This window comes from Ursus americanus, chromosome 16 (assembly GCF_024610735.1).
Source record: "Ursus americanus isolate L20-20 chromosome 16, mUrsAme1.1.p, whole genome shotgun sequence".
Lineage (NCBI taxonomy): Eukaryota > Metazoa > Chordata > Mammalia > Carnivora > Ursidae > Ursus > Ursus americanus.
Window position 1 is genome coordinate 4973209 of NC_142142.1, and position 16860 is coordinate 4990068.

Genomic DNA, 16860 nt, shown 5'->3' on the forward strand with positions numbered 1-16860 from the left:
TAGGGGCTGGAATTCTTTCAAAATCTCCTTCCCACAAAACTGTCATTATTTGTCCTGTCTGATAGTTCCCCTGAAGACCACTCTTGCAAGGCTGTCTCTATTTGATCTCGTCCATGGCTCTTTTAGTGTAAACATTCTTTTTTCCTGTGGGTAAAAGCAATTACAAGCTATCAATTAACTTTGCAACTGCCTATGATAGTGCATAACCGTTGGGGAAAATAAGAAACTAACCAAAAAGGTAAAGAAGAAAAGCTTAAAAATGTGATATTATAGGAGCTTTGAATATTTTTGACATCCCTGAGGATATAGAAGGCCATGTGCATGTCTACGTCTCTGCACCTGCTGAGGGCTGTAGATATGACCAGAAAAGATCTGAGAGAGCCCTAAAGTCTCATCCCTGTCTCACCTTGAGGCTCTGCATGAGCAGGAAAAGGAAGGCTGACACAGGAAAAGGAAGTCCCACACCGAATGGCTGAGTGTTGAAGTTTTGCTCCAACATGCATATAGCACTCTGAGCAGAAACAAATACTTACTGTTTCCAGGTAGGTAAGAAAATCTCTTTCCAATTATTAACTGACCACTGAGCTAACTCAGCAAAGACTTCAGTGGCTACATATAGAAAAGAATTGATGTTACAGAATTAATTCAACAAATCACTAAGCAAATAGCAGTAGTAACAACAACAACAAAAACAAATTCTGGAGAAAGAGAATGTGATTCTCAGAGTTGCCACATTATGTTATTTAAAATGCTCCATTTTGCAGCGGTGTTTGGGTGGTTCAGTTGGTTAAGCATCTGCCTTTGGCTCAGGTCATGATCTCAGCGTCCTGGGATGGAGTCTGACATTGGGCTTCTTGCTCGGCAGGGAGCTGCTTCTCCCTATACCCCTCTTTAGCAGAGTCTGTGCAGGGAACAATTAAGAAGTTGCCTCTCCCTTTGCCCCTCTCCCCTGCTCCTGGCTGCATTCTGCTTCTCTCAAATAAATAAATAAAATCTTTAAAAATAAATAAATAAAATAAAATGTTCCGTTTTCAACAGGCTATATGACATGAAAAGAAAGAAAAAATTGTGGCCCATGCACAGGAAAAAAAAAATTATCAAGAGAAACTGTAGGAAGCCAAAACAATGGACTTACTAAACCATGACTTTAAATAAGCTATTTCAAATATGCTCAAAGAACTGAAGGAAACTGTCATAGTGGTGATATTAGTAAAGAAATAGAAATTATTTTTAAAAATCATATATGAATTCTGGAATTAAAAAGTACAATAATTGAAATTAAAAAATGTACTACTAGGTCTCAAGAGTACATTTGACTATACAGATGAAAGAAACAGCAAACATGAAGATTGGTCAATGGAGATTATTCAGTCTGAGTAACTGAAAGAAAAAAGAATGAAGGAAAGTGAGCAGAGCCTCAGAGACCTGTGAGACATCATCAGGAATGCCAATATATATGTATGAAAGTCTACAAAGGAACAGAGAGGAGGGAGAGAGAGAGACAGAGAGAGAGAGAAGGAACATCTGAAGAACTAACATTCAAAACTCTGAACTTAGGGGCATCTGGGTGGTGCAGTTGCTTAAGCATCAGACTCCTGGTTTTGGCTTCGGGTCATGATCTTGGGGTCATGACATCAATCCCCGCATCAGGCTCTGCACTCGGTGCAGAGTCTGCCTGAGATTCTCTCTCCCTCTGCTCCTCCTACTCATGCTCTCTCTCTCTAAATCAAATAAATAAATAAATAAATAAATAAATAAATAAATAAATAAATCTTTTAGAAAACTATTTGAATTTGACGAAAAGTATTAATTTACAGAAGCTCAACAATTTTCAAGTATGATAGATGTAAAAGTACACTTGGTAACCGAAGTCAACAAGCAACTATGTAGAAAGGCACTGGGACTCTGAACAGGCTTCTATAAATCCTTAATAAGGGATAAATTTGTGGCTAAAAGGAAATGAACCTCACAATCAGAGGAGTGGATGGTAATGAAAGAAAATATGGTTTTACTGAATGTTAATCATATGCCACACAATGCCTAAATTTATGCAGCAGTTATACAATACAGTAACCACAATAATGTGAGATGAGACAGTACAAAATATTCTTAGATGAGTTATAAACCAAAATAATAATGTTTTGAGAGGTTCTGTAACTTTTACATCTTACATTTATTTATTGAGCATTTTATGCTTCAGACACTGTTGTAAAATTTCTACAATCACTCAATAATTTATTTTACCCTCACCACAACCCCCAGAGTTAGATATTATTATTCTCATTTACACTTGACCACAGAATAGGCATAGAAAGATTTAGCAACATACTCAAACCACAAAACTAGTGAGCGGAGAAACCCGTGTTCAGCCCAGGCACTCTGATTATCCCACTTGTGTCTTCTGCTCTTATTCACTGCACAAAGCTTTGGAATTCATTTAAAAGCACTCCAAATGTTCTCTTTTTTGTTTGTTTTTCACTTCCTTTCCAAGAGAATATTTCCAACATGAAATGCAGTGAGAACTCTAGACAAGAATGTCTTTCTTCTTGGCAAATTATAGTCCCAATTGAGATGACAGAAAAAAATATAATCTTGTTCTGGGCAATTTAGAATTGCTCAAGGAGCACATTCACCATCATGTTCAACAGACACAATTTATCTGACCATTTCTTTTCCAGGGCTTCCGCCCATGTCTCACATAATAGGCTCCCATCCATGTACAAGCTTCTAGACAAGTAGCCTGCCCATTTAGCAGTCTTTATCATTTCCAAGTGCTGCTTGGAACTCATACTGAGCCCTTCCTCAAGTGAAGCAGTCTCAGCAGTCGGCTCCGAATCTCCTTGGTCCTGGCCCCATAGATGATTGGATTGAGCACAGGAGGCACCAGCACATAGAGGTTCGCCAGAAAGATGTGCACATTCTTGGGGACTCGGTTCTGGCCAAAGCGGTGGGTGAGGAAGGAGAAGAAGGCAGGAATGTAGAAGACCAGGATGACTCCGAGGTGGGAGCCACAGGTACTCAGAGCCTTGTGCCTGGCATCTTGAGAAGGCAGGCGGAAGACAGCATGGAGGATAAAGCCATAGGAAATGGCAATGAGGATGCAATCCAGACCCATGGCCAGCAGGGCCACAGTCAGCCCGTAGACAATATTGACCGTGATGTTGGCACAGGCCAGGCGAGCGATGCCCATGTGCTCACAGTATGTGTGTGCCATGACATGGTGACCACAGTAAGGCAGTCGCCTCAGCAAGAAGATGAATGGGGAGACAATGGCCACACTACGGAGAAGCCCAGCAAGGCCAATTTTGCCTATGACAGTATGGTTGAGAATGGCTGTATATCTCAGTGGGTTGCAGATAGCCACATAGCGATCAAAGGCCATGGCAAGAAGAACCGAGGACTCCAGAGTATAGATAGAATGGACACAAAACATTTGTGCCAGGCATCCAGCAAAGGAAATCTCACCAGCATGGAACCACAAAATGGCCAGCATTTTGGGCACAGTGATGGAGCTGAGAGCCAGGTCAGTGAGTGAGAGAAGGCACAGGAAAAGGTACATGGGAGCATGAAGAGCCCTGTCTGTCACAATGACCAGGATGAGGGCAGCATTCCCAGCTAGAGCTACCAGATACATGGCACAGAAGGGGATGGCAATCCAGACGTGGGCCCACTCCAGCCCTGGGATCCCCGTCAGGAACAGAGTGGCTGGGAGGCTGTCATCACTGAGGTTGGAAGTTGACATTCTGCACAGAAGTAAAGGGCTCAATCCAAGCGGTCATGGTATGACTACCCTGTCACTTCAGGTCCTCGGTTCATTCACGTAAAATGATGACCGTTCTGTGAAACAGTCTTTTTTTAGGCTGAGAAACGTATTTGTTAGTAACTTGTCAAGAATCTTAAAGACTCTATCAGACATCCTAGTTGGGGGACACCAGTCCCTACGTTGGCAAAGCAGCTAGAGGTCCTGCAGGCTCATCGGCGTGATGGCTGAATTCTGAGGCTTGATGAACATGCAGACAGGGGCAGATCAAGGGATTGTCCTGGGGTTGTTCACAGTGAAGCTACTCTGGAAAGGGAACTTGTTTGTGCTGTGGAAGGCTAGGTACTATTTAAAAACATTCCCCATTAGTAAATACCTTGTGTACTTAAAAGAAACTTGTGTGGGATTCTGAGAAACTTGAATTTTAGTCCTAATACACTAACAAAATTGATGGGTGACTTTGAGCAAATCTTCTACGTCTTTGGCCTGTCCTAATTCAGAAAAACCAATCACTCTGTAGTCATTCTCTCTTTTCCATCTGTGCCTTATGTGGTACTGGAATACTCCCACAACGTCTTCGGGCCTTCTCCCCCCCCCCATCTCTACATTTGAAATGGCATCATATGGTTTATTACCTTCACAAAGTTTATGGTTCTGCAAAAAATAATACATTTCATGAGATAAAAATTTCAACACCCTAAATAATTATACCCTTTTTTTTGCAAGCTTTTTATCTCCTAACACCCTTCCGGAGAAAATAGAGTGTGATAATCATTTGCACCGTTAATCAATGACAATGTCCAGAGAAGTAAGCTGATGTCATCCAGATCACAAAGCATGTTCATTGCAGAGCTGAAATTAGGGGTCCTGATTCATGTTTCAAGTTTTACTTGACCAAATGTCCATGCATATGACCCATATCTGAATTCCAGTCTCTTTCAAACAAGGCATTTTGTCTAATATCAATTCATAAGGCTGCAAACACTTTTTTGTTATCTGAATTCCAAATGTAAAAGAATTAGGGAGCCCCTTCTCTTTGTATTAAGACCTTTGCTGATGACACCAACTGGTCTTGGGCTTGGCCGTGACACATGCCTTGCCTATAAGGCAGAGAGGCTTCGATGGTGGAGGGCAGAGAACTGGAATCACTACCAACTTCCCTTCCCTTCTCTTCCCAGCCTATTCTTGCCCCTTATGGAAGTTTTCAAGTGAAATTATAAGGCAGTAGTACTCTGTGACCATCTGGGATGTGAGGGCAGAAAACCCATGCTTAGAGCAGCGTTGGATTTTTTTCCCCTAGGAAATAATGAGATGCGGATATTAATGGAGTGCCACTCTGGTTCTTAATGGGGACATCCTCCCAAAATTGCCCCAAGGTCTTGTCTTTGAGGTCCCCCTCTCTGACCTAGACCTCAATAATGTAAGTCTGTGTTCATTCACTGAACACGGTTATTGGGCAACCTGATTTGAAGAACGTACCTGTATGGTAGACACACACTTGCAGGGGGAGCCCGCTGAGGTTGGAGGTCTGTGAGAGGGTGTGCTGAGTGTGAGGCTGTGTGGGAGGGCGCTCGAGTGACAGCTTGTGCGGGAGGTGGGTATCTGAATGCACAGTGTTGTTTAAGGAGGTGAAAGCTGTGCTTCAGGGCAGGCTCAGGTGGGTGTGGTGGGAGGGAGCAGAGGGGTCTGAATGTGCAATGCGGGTTGAAATGTCTCTGTTCTTTTGTCTGTTCCCTGTTTTCTGGGCTCAGTGATTGTCTTCAGCTCAGCTCTGTGTCCCAGCCTCCTCTGGTCAATGCCCTTGATCAGCAAGCTTATTTATTGCCTCCATCTGTGATGTTCAGGAGTGTAAACCAAATTGGTCTCCTCCAGGGATTTGGTCTGTGACGCACATTGTGAGAGAGAGAATGAGAAGGAGGGCTGATGACATGAGGAAGAATTAGGAAAATCTTCCTTGATGACTTTTCTAGGAAAGAGGAAATGAAACAGCTGGTATATTTTGTTTTAGGTTTTTTCTTCCCTTCTCAACTCTTTCTCTTTTCCTTATTTCCTCCCTCTCTTCTCTTCTCTTTATTTCTGTGTGTCTCCTTGAATTCCATCTCACTGAGGATCCATAAGAATTCTGTGCTCCTGGGCAGCAAATAAGGTGGTGGACACATGCGTACATCATTGTACTATAGGCTACATGTATAAAACACGAGTCCAAAGATAAAATTATCAAGAATTTCACGATGATGTCTGTAGAGCGTTAAGGAAAGCACAAGGCCTTCTGAACATGGAAGCTATGCAAGCGCCCTGTTCATTTGCCATGAAGCCAGACCTGGTAAGAAATGACATCCATACTCTAGGTAGATCCCCTCAGACACCTGAACTTCAGGCATCCATCAGGTCCCTGCACGAATGAGTCCCTCTGTCAAAACTCGTTCCAGGATTAATTGGTTTTTCTTCCATGACTTCAGAGTACTCTACTCTCTTCCCTTGTAACATACCGCTCTCCTCTCGAATTATTTCAGTTTAACGGTCTTTAGAAATTTTATATTGTGATGGTGCCCTATTCTTGATTTTGGCTCTGGTCATGATCTCAGGGTTTTGAGATTGAGCCCCTTGGTTGGCTCTGCACTGAGAGCACTGGCCTTGGAGTCTCCTTGGGATCCTCTCTACCTCTCCCTCTCCCTCTGCCCCACCCCACCCCCACGTTCTCTCTCTCTTTAAAATAATAAATAAATAAATCTTAAAAAGAATAATTTTATATGGCAATTTCCTAAAAGAATTTTCAAAATATTATATTCCCTTTTCATAACTTTGAGTTGAGTCTAAGAATTATCATTAAAAGTTTAAAGAGTAGAAACAGTTTTAATTCCTAGTATGTTGTAAATATTGGCATTTAAAAATAGAAGTCCTATATCATAATTTTTAATTTATCCCATGGAGAGTCTATGCCCTAGAAATTTCCATCTCAGCACTACTCATTTAAAGTATATGAGCAACAGTTTCTTAACTGTCAGAAATTTTAAATTATTGCCTTGTCTCTTTGAAGTTGGTCCACTATCCCACAGATTTTATTTATTTACCTGACAGATATAGAGACAGCCAGCGAGAGAGGGAACACAAGCAGGGGGAGTGGGAGAGGAAGAAACAGGCTCATAGTGGAGGAGCCTGATGTGGGGCTCGATCCCATAACGCCAGGATCACGCCCTGAGCCGAAGGCAGACGCTTTAACCGCGGTGCCACGCAGGCGCCCCCCACATGTGTATTTTTTGCTTGAATATCTCAGTATGATAACTCTTATATACTTGTAATAATACAAGGAATTATTTTACTTCCTTTAAGACTAGTTTCCAAATGTTAAAATGTTTCATTATAACAATTATTATAATCATACATACATACAAAGCAATATGAAAACTTTCAAATTTTATAAATTATAGACATAAGCCTAATTTGCTTTGAAAATATTATTCCTTAATGAGGTTGATGGATGATACTTTTTTCCAAATTACCTCATGTATTCACAAGTCAATATTGAGTCAATGTAGTGGATTCGTATTTATTTATTTATTCTTAATTTTATTTTCATAAAAGTAAGCTCTAAGGACCCTTGTTTCTGTAAGCAACTTAGTCGGGAGTGGAGAGAGTTTTGTTTCTGCATTGTGGCAAACAAACCATAATTGAGAGTAACTGCTGTAATCAACGCTGGTCCTAAAGGAAGACGTTCTGGCAAAGGAGAGTGCTCTTATGTCTGGGACCGAGACCTATGAGGAGTGATTCCAGCCAGGTGGTGCTGGTATTTCTGAGGGATGTGACAGTGTGGGTTCAAAGTACAGCACAATAAAACAGTGCACTTGGGACCTACTGCTTCTTTCTCTCTCTTTATTTTTTAAAGATTTTATTTATTTGAGGGAGAGAGAGTACAAGCAGAGAGGAGGGGCAGCGAGAGAGGGAGAAGTAGACTCCCCACTGGGCAGGGAGCCCGATGTCGGGCTTGATCCCAGGACCCCAGGATCATGACCTGAGCCAAAGGCAGACACTTAACCAACTGAACCACCCAGGCACCCCTGGAAACTACTGTTTCTATTAGAATCAACTGCTATCACCAAAGACAAAAACAGATGCTTGGGTGACAGTAATGAGAAAAGAATATATATATATATATATATATATATGATTTTTGCTGAAAAACATTACTTTTTACATACAAAAACTTCAACAAATTCCAAGTATGATAAACGTAAAAAGGCCGTTAACGGAAGTCAACAAAGGACTATCCGTAAAGGTACTGGAACTCTAATCAGGCTTCTATAATAACTTAATAAGGGATGAAATTATGCTAAATGGAAACGAACCTGATTATCAGAGGAGTGGAGAGTAAAGGGAGGAAATATGGTTTTATTGCACGCTAATCATATTCCCAACACTGTCTTTTAGACACCAGTTATAACAATTATGTGAGCTCAGATAATGCAAGACTTAGACAAGTTATAAAACTGAAATAGTAAGGTTTTGAGAACTTACATAACTTTTACATCTTATATTTACGTATTTATTTAGCATTTTATGTTTCAGACAGTATTGTAAGATTTCTACATACATTCAGTAATTTGTCAATCCTCACCACAACCTCAAGAGTTAAATATTATCATTATCCCATTTACAGTCGACCAGAATAAGGAGAAAAGGATTTAGCAACATTCTTAAAGCACAAAACTAGTAAATGGAGGAGCCACCATTCAAACACAAGCACTTTGATTCCTGTTTTCATGCTCTTAGCCACTGCCCAAATTTTAGATTTCATATTCAAATGCACACTGAATGTTCTTTTTGTTTCTCACCTCACTTCCCAGCAAAATATTGCAACTATGAGGTGCAGTGTGATTTCCAGACAGGAAAGCCTTTCTTCTTGGCAAATTTTAGTCCTTCTGAGATGACAGAAAAAATATGATCTTGTTCAGGGCAATTTAGAATTGCCCACATTCACCATCATAATCAACATATCTAATTTATCTGATCGTTTCTCTTCCAGTGTTTCCTCCTGGGTCTCACATCGTAGGCTCCCATCCATGTACAAGCTTCTAGACAAGTAGCCTGCCCATTTAGCAGTCTTTATCATTTCCAAGTGCTGCTTGGAACTCATACTGAGCCCTTCCTCAAGTGAAGCAGTCTCAGCAGTCGGCTCCGAATCTCCTTGGTCCTGGCCCCATAGATGATTGGATTGAGCACAGGAGGCACCAGCACATAGAGGTTCGCCAGAAAGATGTGCACATTCTTGGGGACTCGGTTCTGGCCAAAGCGGTGGGTGAGGAAGGAGAAGAAGGCAGGAATGTAGAAGACCAGGATGACTCCGAGGTGGGAGCCACAGGTACTCAGAGCCTTGTGCCTGGCATCTTGAGAAGGCAGGCGGAAGACAGCATGGAGGATAAAGCCATAGGAAATGGCAATGAGGATGCAATCCAGACCCACGGCCAGCAGAGCCACAGTCAGCCCGTAGACAATATTGACCGTGATGTTGGCACAGGCCAGGCGAGCGATGCCCATGTGCTCACAGTATGTGTGTGCCATGACATGGTGACCACAGTAAGGCAGTCGCCTCAGCAAGAAGATGAATGGGGAGACAACAGCTATACTCCGGAGTATGCCAGCAAGGCCAATTCTGCCTATGACAGTATGGTTGAGAATGGTTGTATATCTCAGTGGGTTGCAGATAGCCACATAGCGATCAAAGGCCATGGCAAGAAGAACTGAGGACTCCAGGGCATAGATAGAATGGACACAAAACATTTGTGCCAGGCATCCAGCAAAGGAAATCTCACCAGCATGGAACCACAAAATGGCTAATGTCTTAGGGACAGTGGTGGAGCTGAGAGCCAGGTCAGTGAGTGAGAGAAGGCACAGGAAAAGGTACATGGGAGCATGAAGAGCTCTGTCTGTCATAATGACCAGGATGAGGGCAGCATTCCCAGCCAGAGCTACCAGATACACGGCACAGAAGGGGATGGCAATCCAGACGTGGGCCCACTCCAGCCCTGGGATCCCCGTCAGGAACAGAGTGGCTGGGAGGCTGTCATCACTGAGGTCGGCAGCTGACATTCTGCATGGAAATAAAGGGCTCAGTCCAAGGTGTGATTGTATGACATCAGATCCTTGGTTCATTCTTATAAAATGATGACCTTCCTGTGAAACAATCTTGTTTAGTCTGAGAAAAACATACTGTTTTTAACTTGTATTGATTTCCACATTTCAAGCGCCAACCATACCTAACAAAATCCTTTGTAGGATACCTGGACTCCTAAAAGTTAGTCCTAATCTGTCACAAAAATGTTGTAGAACCTTTAGAAAAATCTTTTCCCATTTCTGGAGAGTCTCCAAGTATGACGAACAATGAGTCTGGAATCCTAGTCGCAGCCTTTCTACCTATTTAACATTGGATAAGTTTCACAATATTTTTGAGACTCAATTTTCTCATTTATAAGTTGGAAATGACAACACCCAGCTTCCTTATCTCACATTATTTTTTTGTGGGTAGGAAAGAGTTAAGTATATGGGATTTAAATGTTTGGACACAAAAAATAATGTCCTCCCCATTTATGTAAGCTCTTTTTCCTATAGCCACGTTTTGGAGTCATATTGAGTATTATCTTTATTCTATGTCTGTTTTACCAAGGGGAAGCCCAATTTCAGGGAAATAAACTAATGCAACCCACATCACAACCCATGTTACTGTCAGACTGAAATTACATCTCAAGTTTGGTGTTTTCACCTCGCTTAGCCTCGCTTATATGACCGATACTTGAATTCCTATCTTTTCCTTCACAGATACTCTAATATCAGGATCTAATGCTGCAATCACTTTACTCATTATCTGGGCTTCGAAGAGACAGATACTAGCGAAAGCCCCTCCTAGGTGCCTGGGGACTTCGAGTGATGGCCCCGGCCTCTGGAGGAAAAGAGCGTGAGTGGTGGAATGGAGGGCTGGAGTCACTGCCAGGGAGAGAACTCCTGTTCTCCCTTCCCAGCCTATTCTTTCCGGCAAAGGAAGATTTCCAAAGATTCCTGTAGGGAAGTTACTAGTTTGTGAGCCGCTCTGCCGTTCTATGTGGGTACCAGAAGGCCTAGGTCCAAACAAAGTTGTTTTCCAGGGGAACAAAGACGTGTGCTGGAGCAACACTCTGAGTGCAATGCGGGCATCCTTCCAAATTCGTCCCACTCAGCCTTGGCTCTGGGTCAGTATGAAGCCTTGGAGACCTAGACTTTAATAACTGAACTCTGAGTTCTTTCTTGGCACATTTTTTTTTCTGTAATCTGATTTCAAAAACATACCTGTGTCAAGCGACCTGAGCTCACAAGTTGAGCATGCTGAGGCCGGAGGTCTGTGACGGGGTCACCTGTGAGCATGCGGCCGCGTGGAGAGTGCGTGGTAGAGCGACAGCTTGTGCAGGGGATGCGCGTCTGAACGCAGTGGTTCCTTCAGGGATGTGAAAGCTGTGTTCTTGGGCAGGATGGATGGAGTGATCTGGAGGGTGATCGGGGCTGAGTGTGGAATCTGGGTTCAACAGTCTGATCCTCCCTCACCTCTGTGAGCTCACTGACTATCTTCAGCTTAGTTCTGAGTTCTAGCCTCCTCTGGTCAAAGAATTTGATAAGTGAGGTTATTTATTGACTCTCTCTGATGCTCAATTATGAAAACCCAAGGCTGTTTGCTCTAGAGATTTGATCCATGGTGCTCATTCTTAGGGAGACAATTGGGAGGGGTTGAAAAAAGAGGAAGAAATGAAGAAAGAACATTTTCCCTAGGGAATTTTCAAGGAAAGTGGAAATAAAATCTATTAAGTTTTATGTCTCTTCTCTTACTTCCCCTTTTCTTTCCTTTTCTTCTTTTTCTGCTTTCCCCCTTAATTGTGGTATCTCTGAATTTCCAGGTATAGTGGCCCATGGTGTTCTGTGAACACCTGGCATCATGAATGCTATATGTAAATCGGGTGGTTAGAAACGACAGTGGGGAGGCCTAGGCTCCATTGTTACCCTTCATAAGTTCAAAAATAAGTTACTAAGAATTTTAAGAACATGGCGGTAGAATACTAAATCAAATACAGGACCGTTCTGAGCATAGGCATTATGCCACTGTATTGGTTTTACCCCCCCAGAGCTCACCCTAGGAGTGAAGCCCTCAGTTCTCTAGCCAGATTCACTCAGATCCTTTGACATTACCCATCTATCAAGCCTTTGCAGAAAAGGTTCCTTCCATCAAAGCCTTCAGAGTGCTGCACTCTTTTCCCTTGTCCATGCGTGTCTCCTCTCATTTTTTAAATTAATTTATTTGAGAGAGAGAGAGAGAGAGAGAGAGAGAGAGAGCATGCACAAGAGAGTGGGGGAGGGGCAGAGGGAGAGGGAGAGAGAATCTCAAGCAGACTCCTTGCAGAGCAAGGAGATCACGTCCTGAACTGAAATCAAGAGTCAGACACTCAACCTACTGAGCCATCCAGGCACCCCTCCTCTCATGTTAATACAAACCAGGGATCTTCAAAATTTTTGCCTAGGTACTTTCCAAAAGAATTTTGCAACAGTATATACTCCCTCAAAAATGTTAAGTTGACATCAAAAAATTGTCATTTACTATTTAAATATTAGAAAAAGATACAATGTACAGTATAGTGTGAATATTGATGTTTTTAAGATAAAAATACCACATCAGTCTTTTAAGTGTATTCTATGGAATGTGCACAGCCTTGAAATTTTCTTCCCCCCCCTTTTTTTTTATTATCTATTTAAAAATACATGAACAGGGTTTCCATAACTGTCATATATATATATATATATATATATATATATATATATATATATATATATATATATTTTTTTTTAGAGAGAGAGAGCATGAGTGGGGGGTGGGGGATGGGACAGAGGGAGAAGGAGAGAGAATTCAAAGCAGACTGCACACTAAGCATGGAGCCCAACAAGGGGCTCAGTCTCACGACCCTGAGATCATGACCGGAGCTGAAATCAAGAGTCAAACGCTTCACCTACTGAGCCACCCAGGCTCCCCTGTAACTGTCATAAATTTAACATTATTGTTTTGTCTCTTCGAAGTTGGTCCATTTTCCTACATATTAATTTTTGTGCTTAAAAATCTTGTGATGATCACTCTTCCTTCCTTGCTTGCAATAAAAATTTATATGCAAATTGGAATTATTATTTTATTTTCTTCAATCAATAGGCTCTGAGTGTTAAAATGTTCTACAATTACAATTATTTTAAGTACACATTCATACAAGCAATAAAAAGAAACTTTAATTTCATAAATTATTACACATAAACCTATTTTTAATGCAATGTTTTTAATAAGATTGATGGGGGTTTTCTTATTATTCCTTCAATGAATTTATATATTCAAAAATCAATATTGATGGTATGAGACAAGGTTCATCCTTAGTTATCTCCATATAATTTTTATAAAAGTTCTGGGAAATCTTGTTTTGAACTCAGTAGTTACGAGTGGAAGGAGTTTGAGTTGCTTGGTACACTGACTTAATAGAGACTCAGTGAGTGCTGGAACCAATTTCTGCTGTGAGAGAGGGGATTCTGCTTATAGAAGCTTAAAGGAGCATGCCCACAGAGCTGGGGCCCAGACCTTCAAGAACGGACCACCAGGAGCCAGCGCTGGTATGTGTAAGTTGTATGGCAAGGCTGTTGGGAGGTAAGCGTGGAAAAAAACCACCACAGACTGGAACCAGCTCCTTTTATACGAATCAACTGCTATTGCCGAGGATAAACAGTTGCTTGGGTGACAATGACAGAAGCAGAAAGCTAACAGGAAAAGTAAACCCCTTCTTTGAGCTCCAGTCTGCATCTAATGGCTCCTATTGGCAGAGCCTAACAATATATTTAATTTTAGAACTTTCCGAAATGGCCAAAATACTGTCATTTAAAGCCACCTATTATTCTTAGAATAAATATGTATAAGGCAGGGACAGCAAACCCTAGCTGGTATGTGGTGATGTAATTAATAAAGTGGCTTGCTCTGAGCCAGTTATTGAAATTAGCCCTCGACTCGTTGGTTAGGACCCAGAGAAGGACACAAGAAAGCATGAAATTGAATTTTAAATTTTTTTTTCAGATGACTGAATTTTTATAGCTAAATTTATAATCCTAATCCTAAGAAAGTTAAAATCAGTACCATAAAAATCAATCTCTTTCTATCAGAGATGGTTTTTCTGGCAATTTAGGCTTTGTTCCATTCAACTAGCTCCTTGTTATCTATCCTGAACCAATCTTATCAACTAGCTTCTCTGATGGTATCCCTAGGACTGCTTAATACTCTAGAAAAAAATCACCAATATCCGCAAATTAACACGCTATGAATTTGCAGCCTCATACTTCAGCTTTACCAAGCAATTATTCTATTTGATGCAGTTAATTTTCTCTATCATTCCCCTTAACTGCCATTTCCAACACCCACTGATCTCTTAGAACTTCCTGCACCACTTATGCTAAGCAGCTAAACTATTCAGAATTTGGTGACTACTTAAATAGATATGAAGAATGCATGAGAGAAAGGATGTGTGGAGTGATAGTCAGCTTTTCACCTTAGCTACCAAAGTCATGCCACTCATTGAGAAGAGGAATCTAAGAAGAAAAAAGTTTACATTCATATTTTGGGCATTTTGATTTTAAAGTTCTTATGAAACAGCAAATTAAAGGTGCAAAGTAGTCAGTTGGAAAACAAGAAATAAATTAGAGCAGGATATACAAATGAGTTAATTAGTGTGTTTCAAAGATAGTGAAAATCTGATTTTTCTTTCAAGGTTCAGAGAAAGGACATAGAGTCAAAACAGAAGCTAGCTTAGAAAAGAACCATGGATAATGTTAATATTTAGGAGAGAATGGAGGGAAAGCCATTTGTAAAGGAAACTGAAGAGAGGCACCGAGATAGGTGGAGGACCTGGAAGGAGTGACATTACTGGTCTAAGAAAGGAGAAAAAAATCAAGAAAGAAGTGAAGTCAACTGAATCAGTCTCTGGACTGAGAGTCCATTGTATTTAGTAATGTGGAGGTCAGTGGTGACCTTGGAAGCATAGTTTTATGGTGTGACGTCACTAAAATATGGTCTGTTACGGAGTTAACGAGGAACAAGAAAGAAGAGACAGTGAGAAGAGGCGGTGGCCCATGAGCATGCCCGTTAGTAGGTCACAATGTATCCACTTTCCCTAAGCTGTAGAAAGTGGACCTCTCCTTATAAGACTTGAGGAATAGACGGGATTGGATGTTTCAGCTAAAAAGCTAATAGGTCAGAAGTAGAGAGATGAGTTAAGACCAATACCTAAAGAATTATACATGCCTCTGTCATTGTTTAGCTTTTAAACTAAAAGAGATCTGTTTTGAAGAGCTTAAGCAGGAAGATTTGGGTTTATCACTCTGCCAATGGAGGGATGGAATGGCTGAGTGCTGGCAGATTTGGTGCAGGGGCCAACAGAAGTCTGTTCTGGGAATTCAGGTGTTGAAGGTCTACTCTTGGGCAGATATGGCAAAACAATTTGAAGAAATGTTACAAGATGTGACAACTAATCAGACAACACAGTTGAGACAAAATAGTTAATGATGCATAGAAATGTTCAGGCCGTGGCTGATACTGTCAGTGCCCTTAATAAGAACGCAGGGGAAGAAAATAGTGGACCTTTGCCTGTCTTTCCTCGTGAAAATAGAAAACCCCTTTTGGTTCTTACTGTCCGTTCCTGAGCACTCTCCAAAGTCCTGTTACTGACCGGAGACAGTGTCTCAGATTCCCATGCTGTCTGCTCTCTCTATTACAAATCTAGATTAATCTAGAAAGTATGGTACTCATGTAAGGGGTAAACATATAGTCTAACAGAAAAGAATGAACAGTTCACAAGTAAACCCATACATTTATGGTCAATGGATTTTCAACAATGGTATGAAGACTGTTTAATGGGTAAATAATAAGCTTTTCAACAAATGTTGCTGGGATAATTGGATATCCACATGAAAAAAAACTGGAGAGGGATCTGTCTCAATTTATATATAAAAATTAACTCAAAATTTAAAAAATTAACTCAAAATAGATAAAAAATCTTAATGTAAGGTGTAAAACTATTACACCTTTAGAAGAAAACTTAGGTGTATTAGACAATGGTTGTTTTGGTACAACACCAAAAGCACAAGCAACCAAAGACAAAATGGATAAATTGGACTTAATAAAAAACAAATGAGAAACAAACTGAGGGCTTCAGAGGGGAGCGAGGTGGAGGAATGGGATAGACTGGTGATGGGTAGTAAGGAGGGCACATATTGGATGGTGCACTGGGTGTTATACGCAACTAATGAATCATCGAACTTTATATCGGAAACCGGGGATGTACTGTATGGTGACTAACATAATATAATAACAAAAATTTAAAAAAAAAATAAAATAAAAATTAAAAAAATCTTTTGTGCTTCTAAGGATAGTGTCATGAAAGTGGAAAGACAACCCACAAAATGGGAAACAAATAATTTGCACATCATATATCTGACAATAGTTTCATATCCAAAATATATAAAGATCTCCTACAACTCAACAACAAAAAGTCAAATGAACCAATTTTAAAAAGGGCAAATGATTTGAATAGACATCTTGGCAAAAACAGACATGCAAAGAGCCAACAAGCACATGAAAAGATGTTCAGTTTCATGAGTCATTTGGCAAATGCAAATCAAGATCACTATGAGATACCATTGCACACATATTAGGAAAACAAAACAGGAAATAACAAATATTAGCAAAGATGTGGAGTGTTCAGAATTCTCTAGCATTGCTGGTGAAATATAAATTGATGAAGCCACTTTGGAAAACCATTTGGCTTTTCTTCAAACAGTTGAACGTTGAGTTACAGAATGACTCGGCAGTTTTACTCCTGGGTATATACTCTAAAGAACTGAGGACGTATTTCCATACAAAAGCTTACACATTAATATTCAAAGAAGCATTATTTGTAGCCCCAAAATGAGACCAATTCAAATACCCATCAAGTGACCAATAGAAAAATGTGGTCTATGTAGACAATGGAAAATTATATCAGAAATGGAGCACTGATACATAATGAACCTTGAAA

The 16860-nt window shown here is 40.7% G+C and overlaps 2 protein-coding genes across 2 annotated transcripts; both read right to left on the minus strand.

Moving 5' to 3' along the window:
* Window positions 1-2785: 2785 nt before the first annotated feature.
* LOC123782697 (olfactory receptor 52D1) lies at window positions 2786-3742 on the minus strand. Its single transcript, XM_045782970.2, has one exon. It carries the CDS (start codon window positions 3740-3742, stop codon window positions 2786-2788), a length of 957 nt encoding a protein of 318 aa, XP_045638926.1.
* Window positions 3743-8887: 5145 nt separating this feature from the next.
* LOC123782680 (olfactory receptor 52D1-like) lies at window positions 8888-9844 on the minus strand. Its single transcript, XM_045782952.2, has one exon. The coding sequence runs from the start codon at window positions 9842-9844 to the stop codon at window positions 8888-8890; it is 957 nt and encodes a 318-aa protein (XP_045638908.2).
* Between the last annotated feature and the right edge of the window lie 7016 nt (window positions 9845-16860).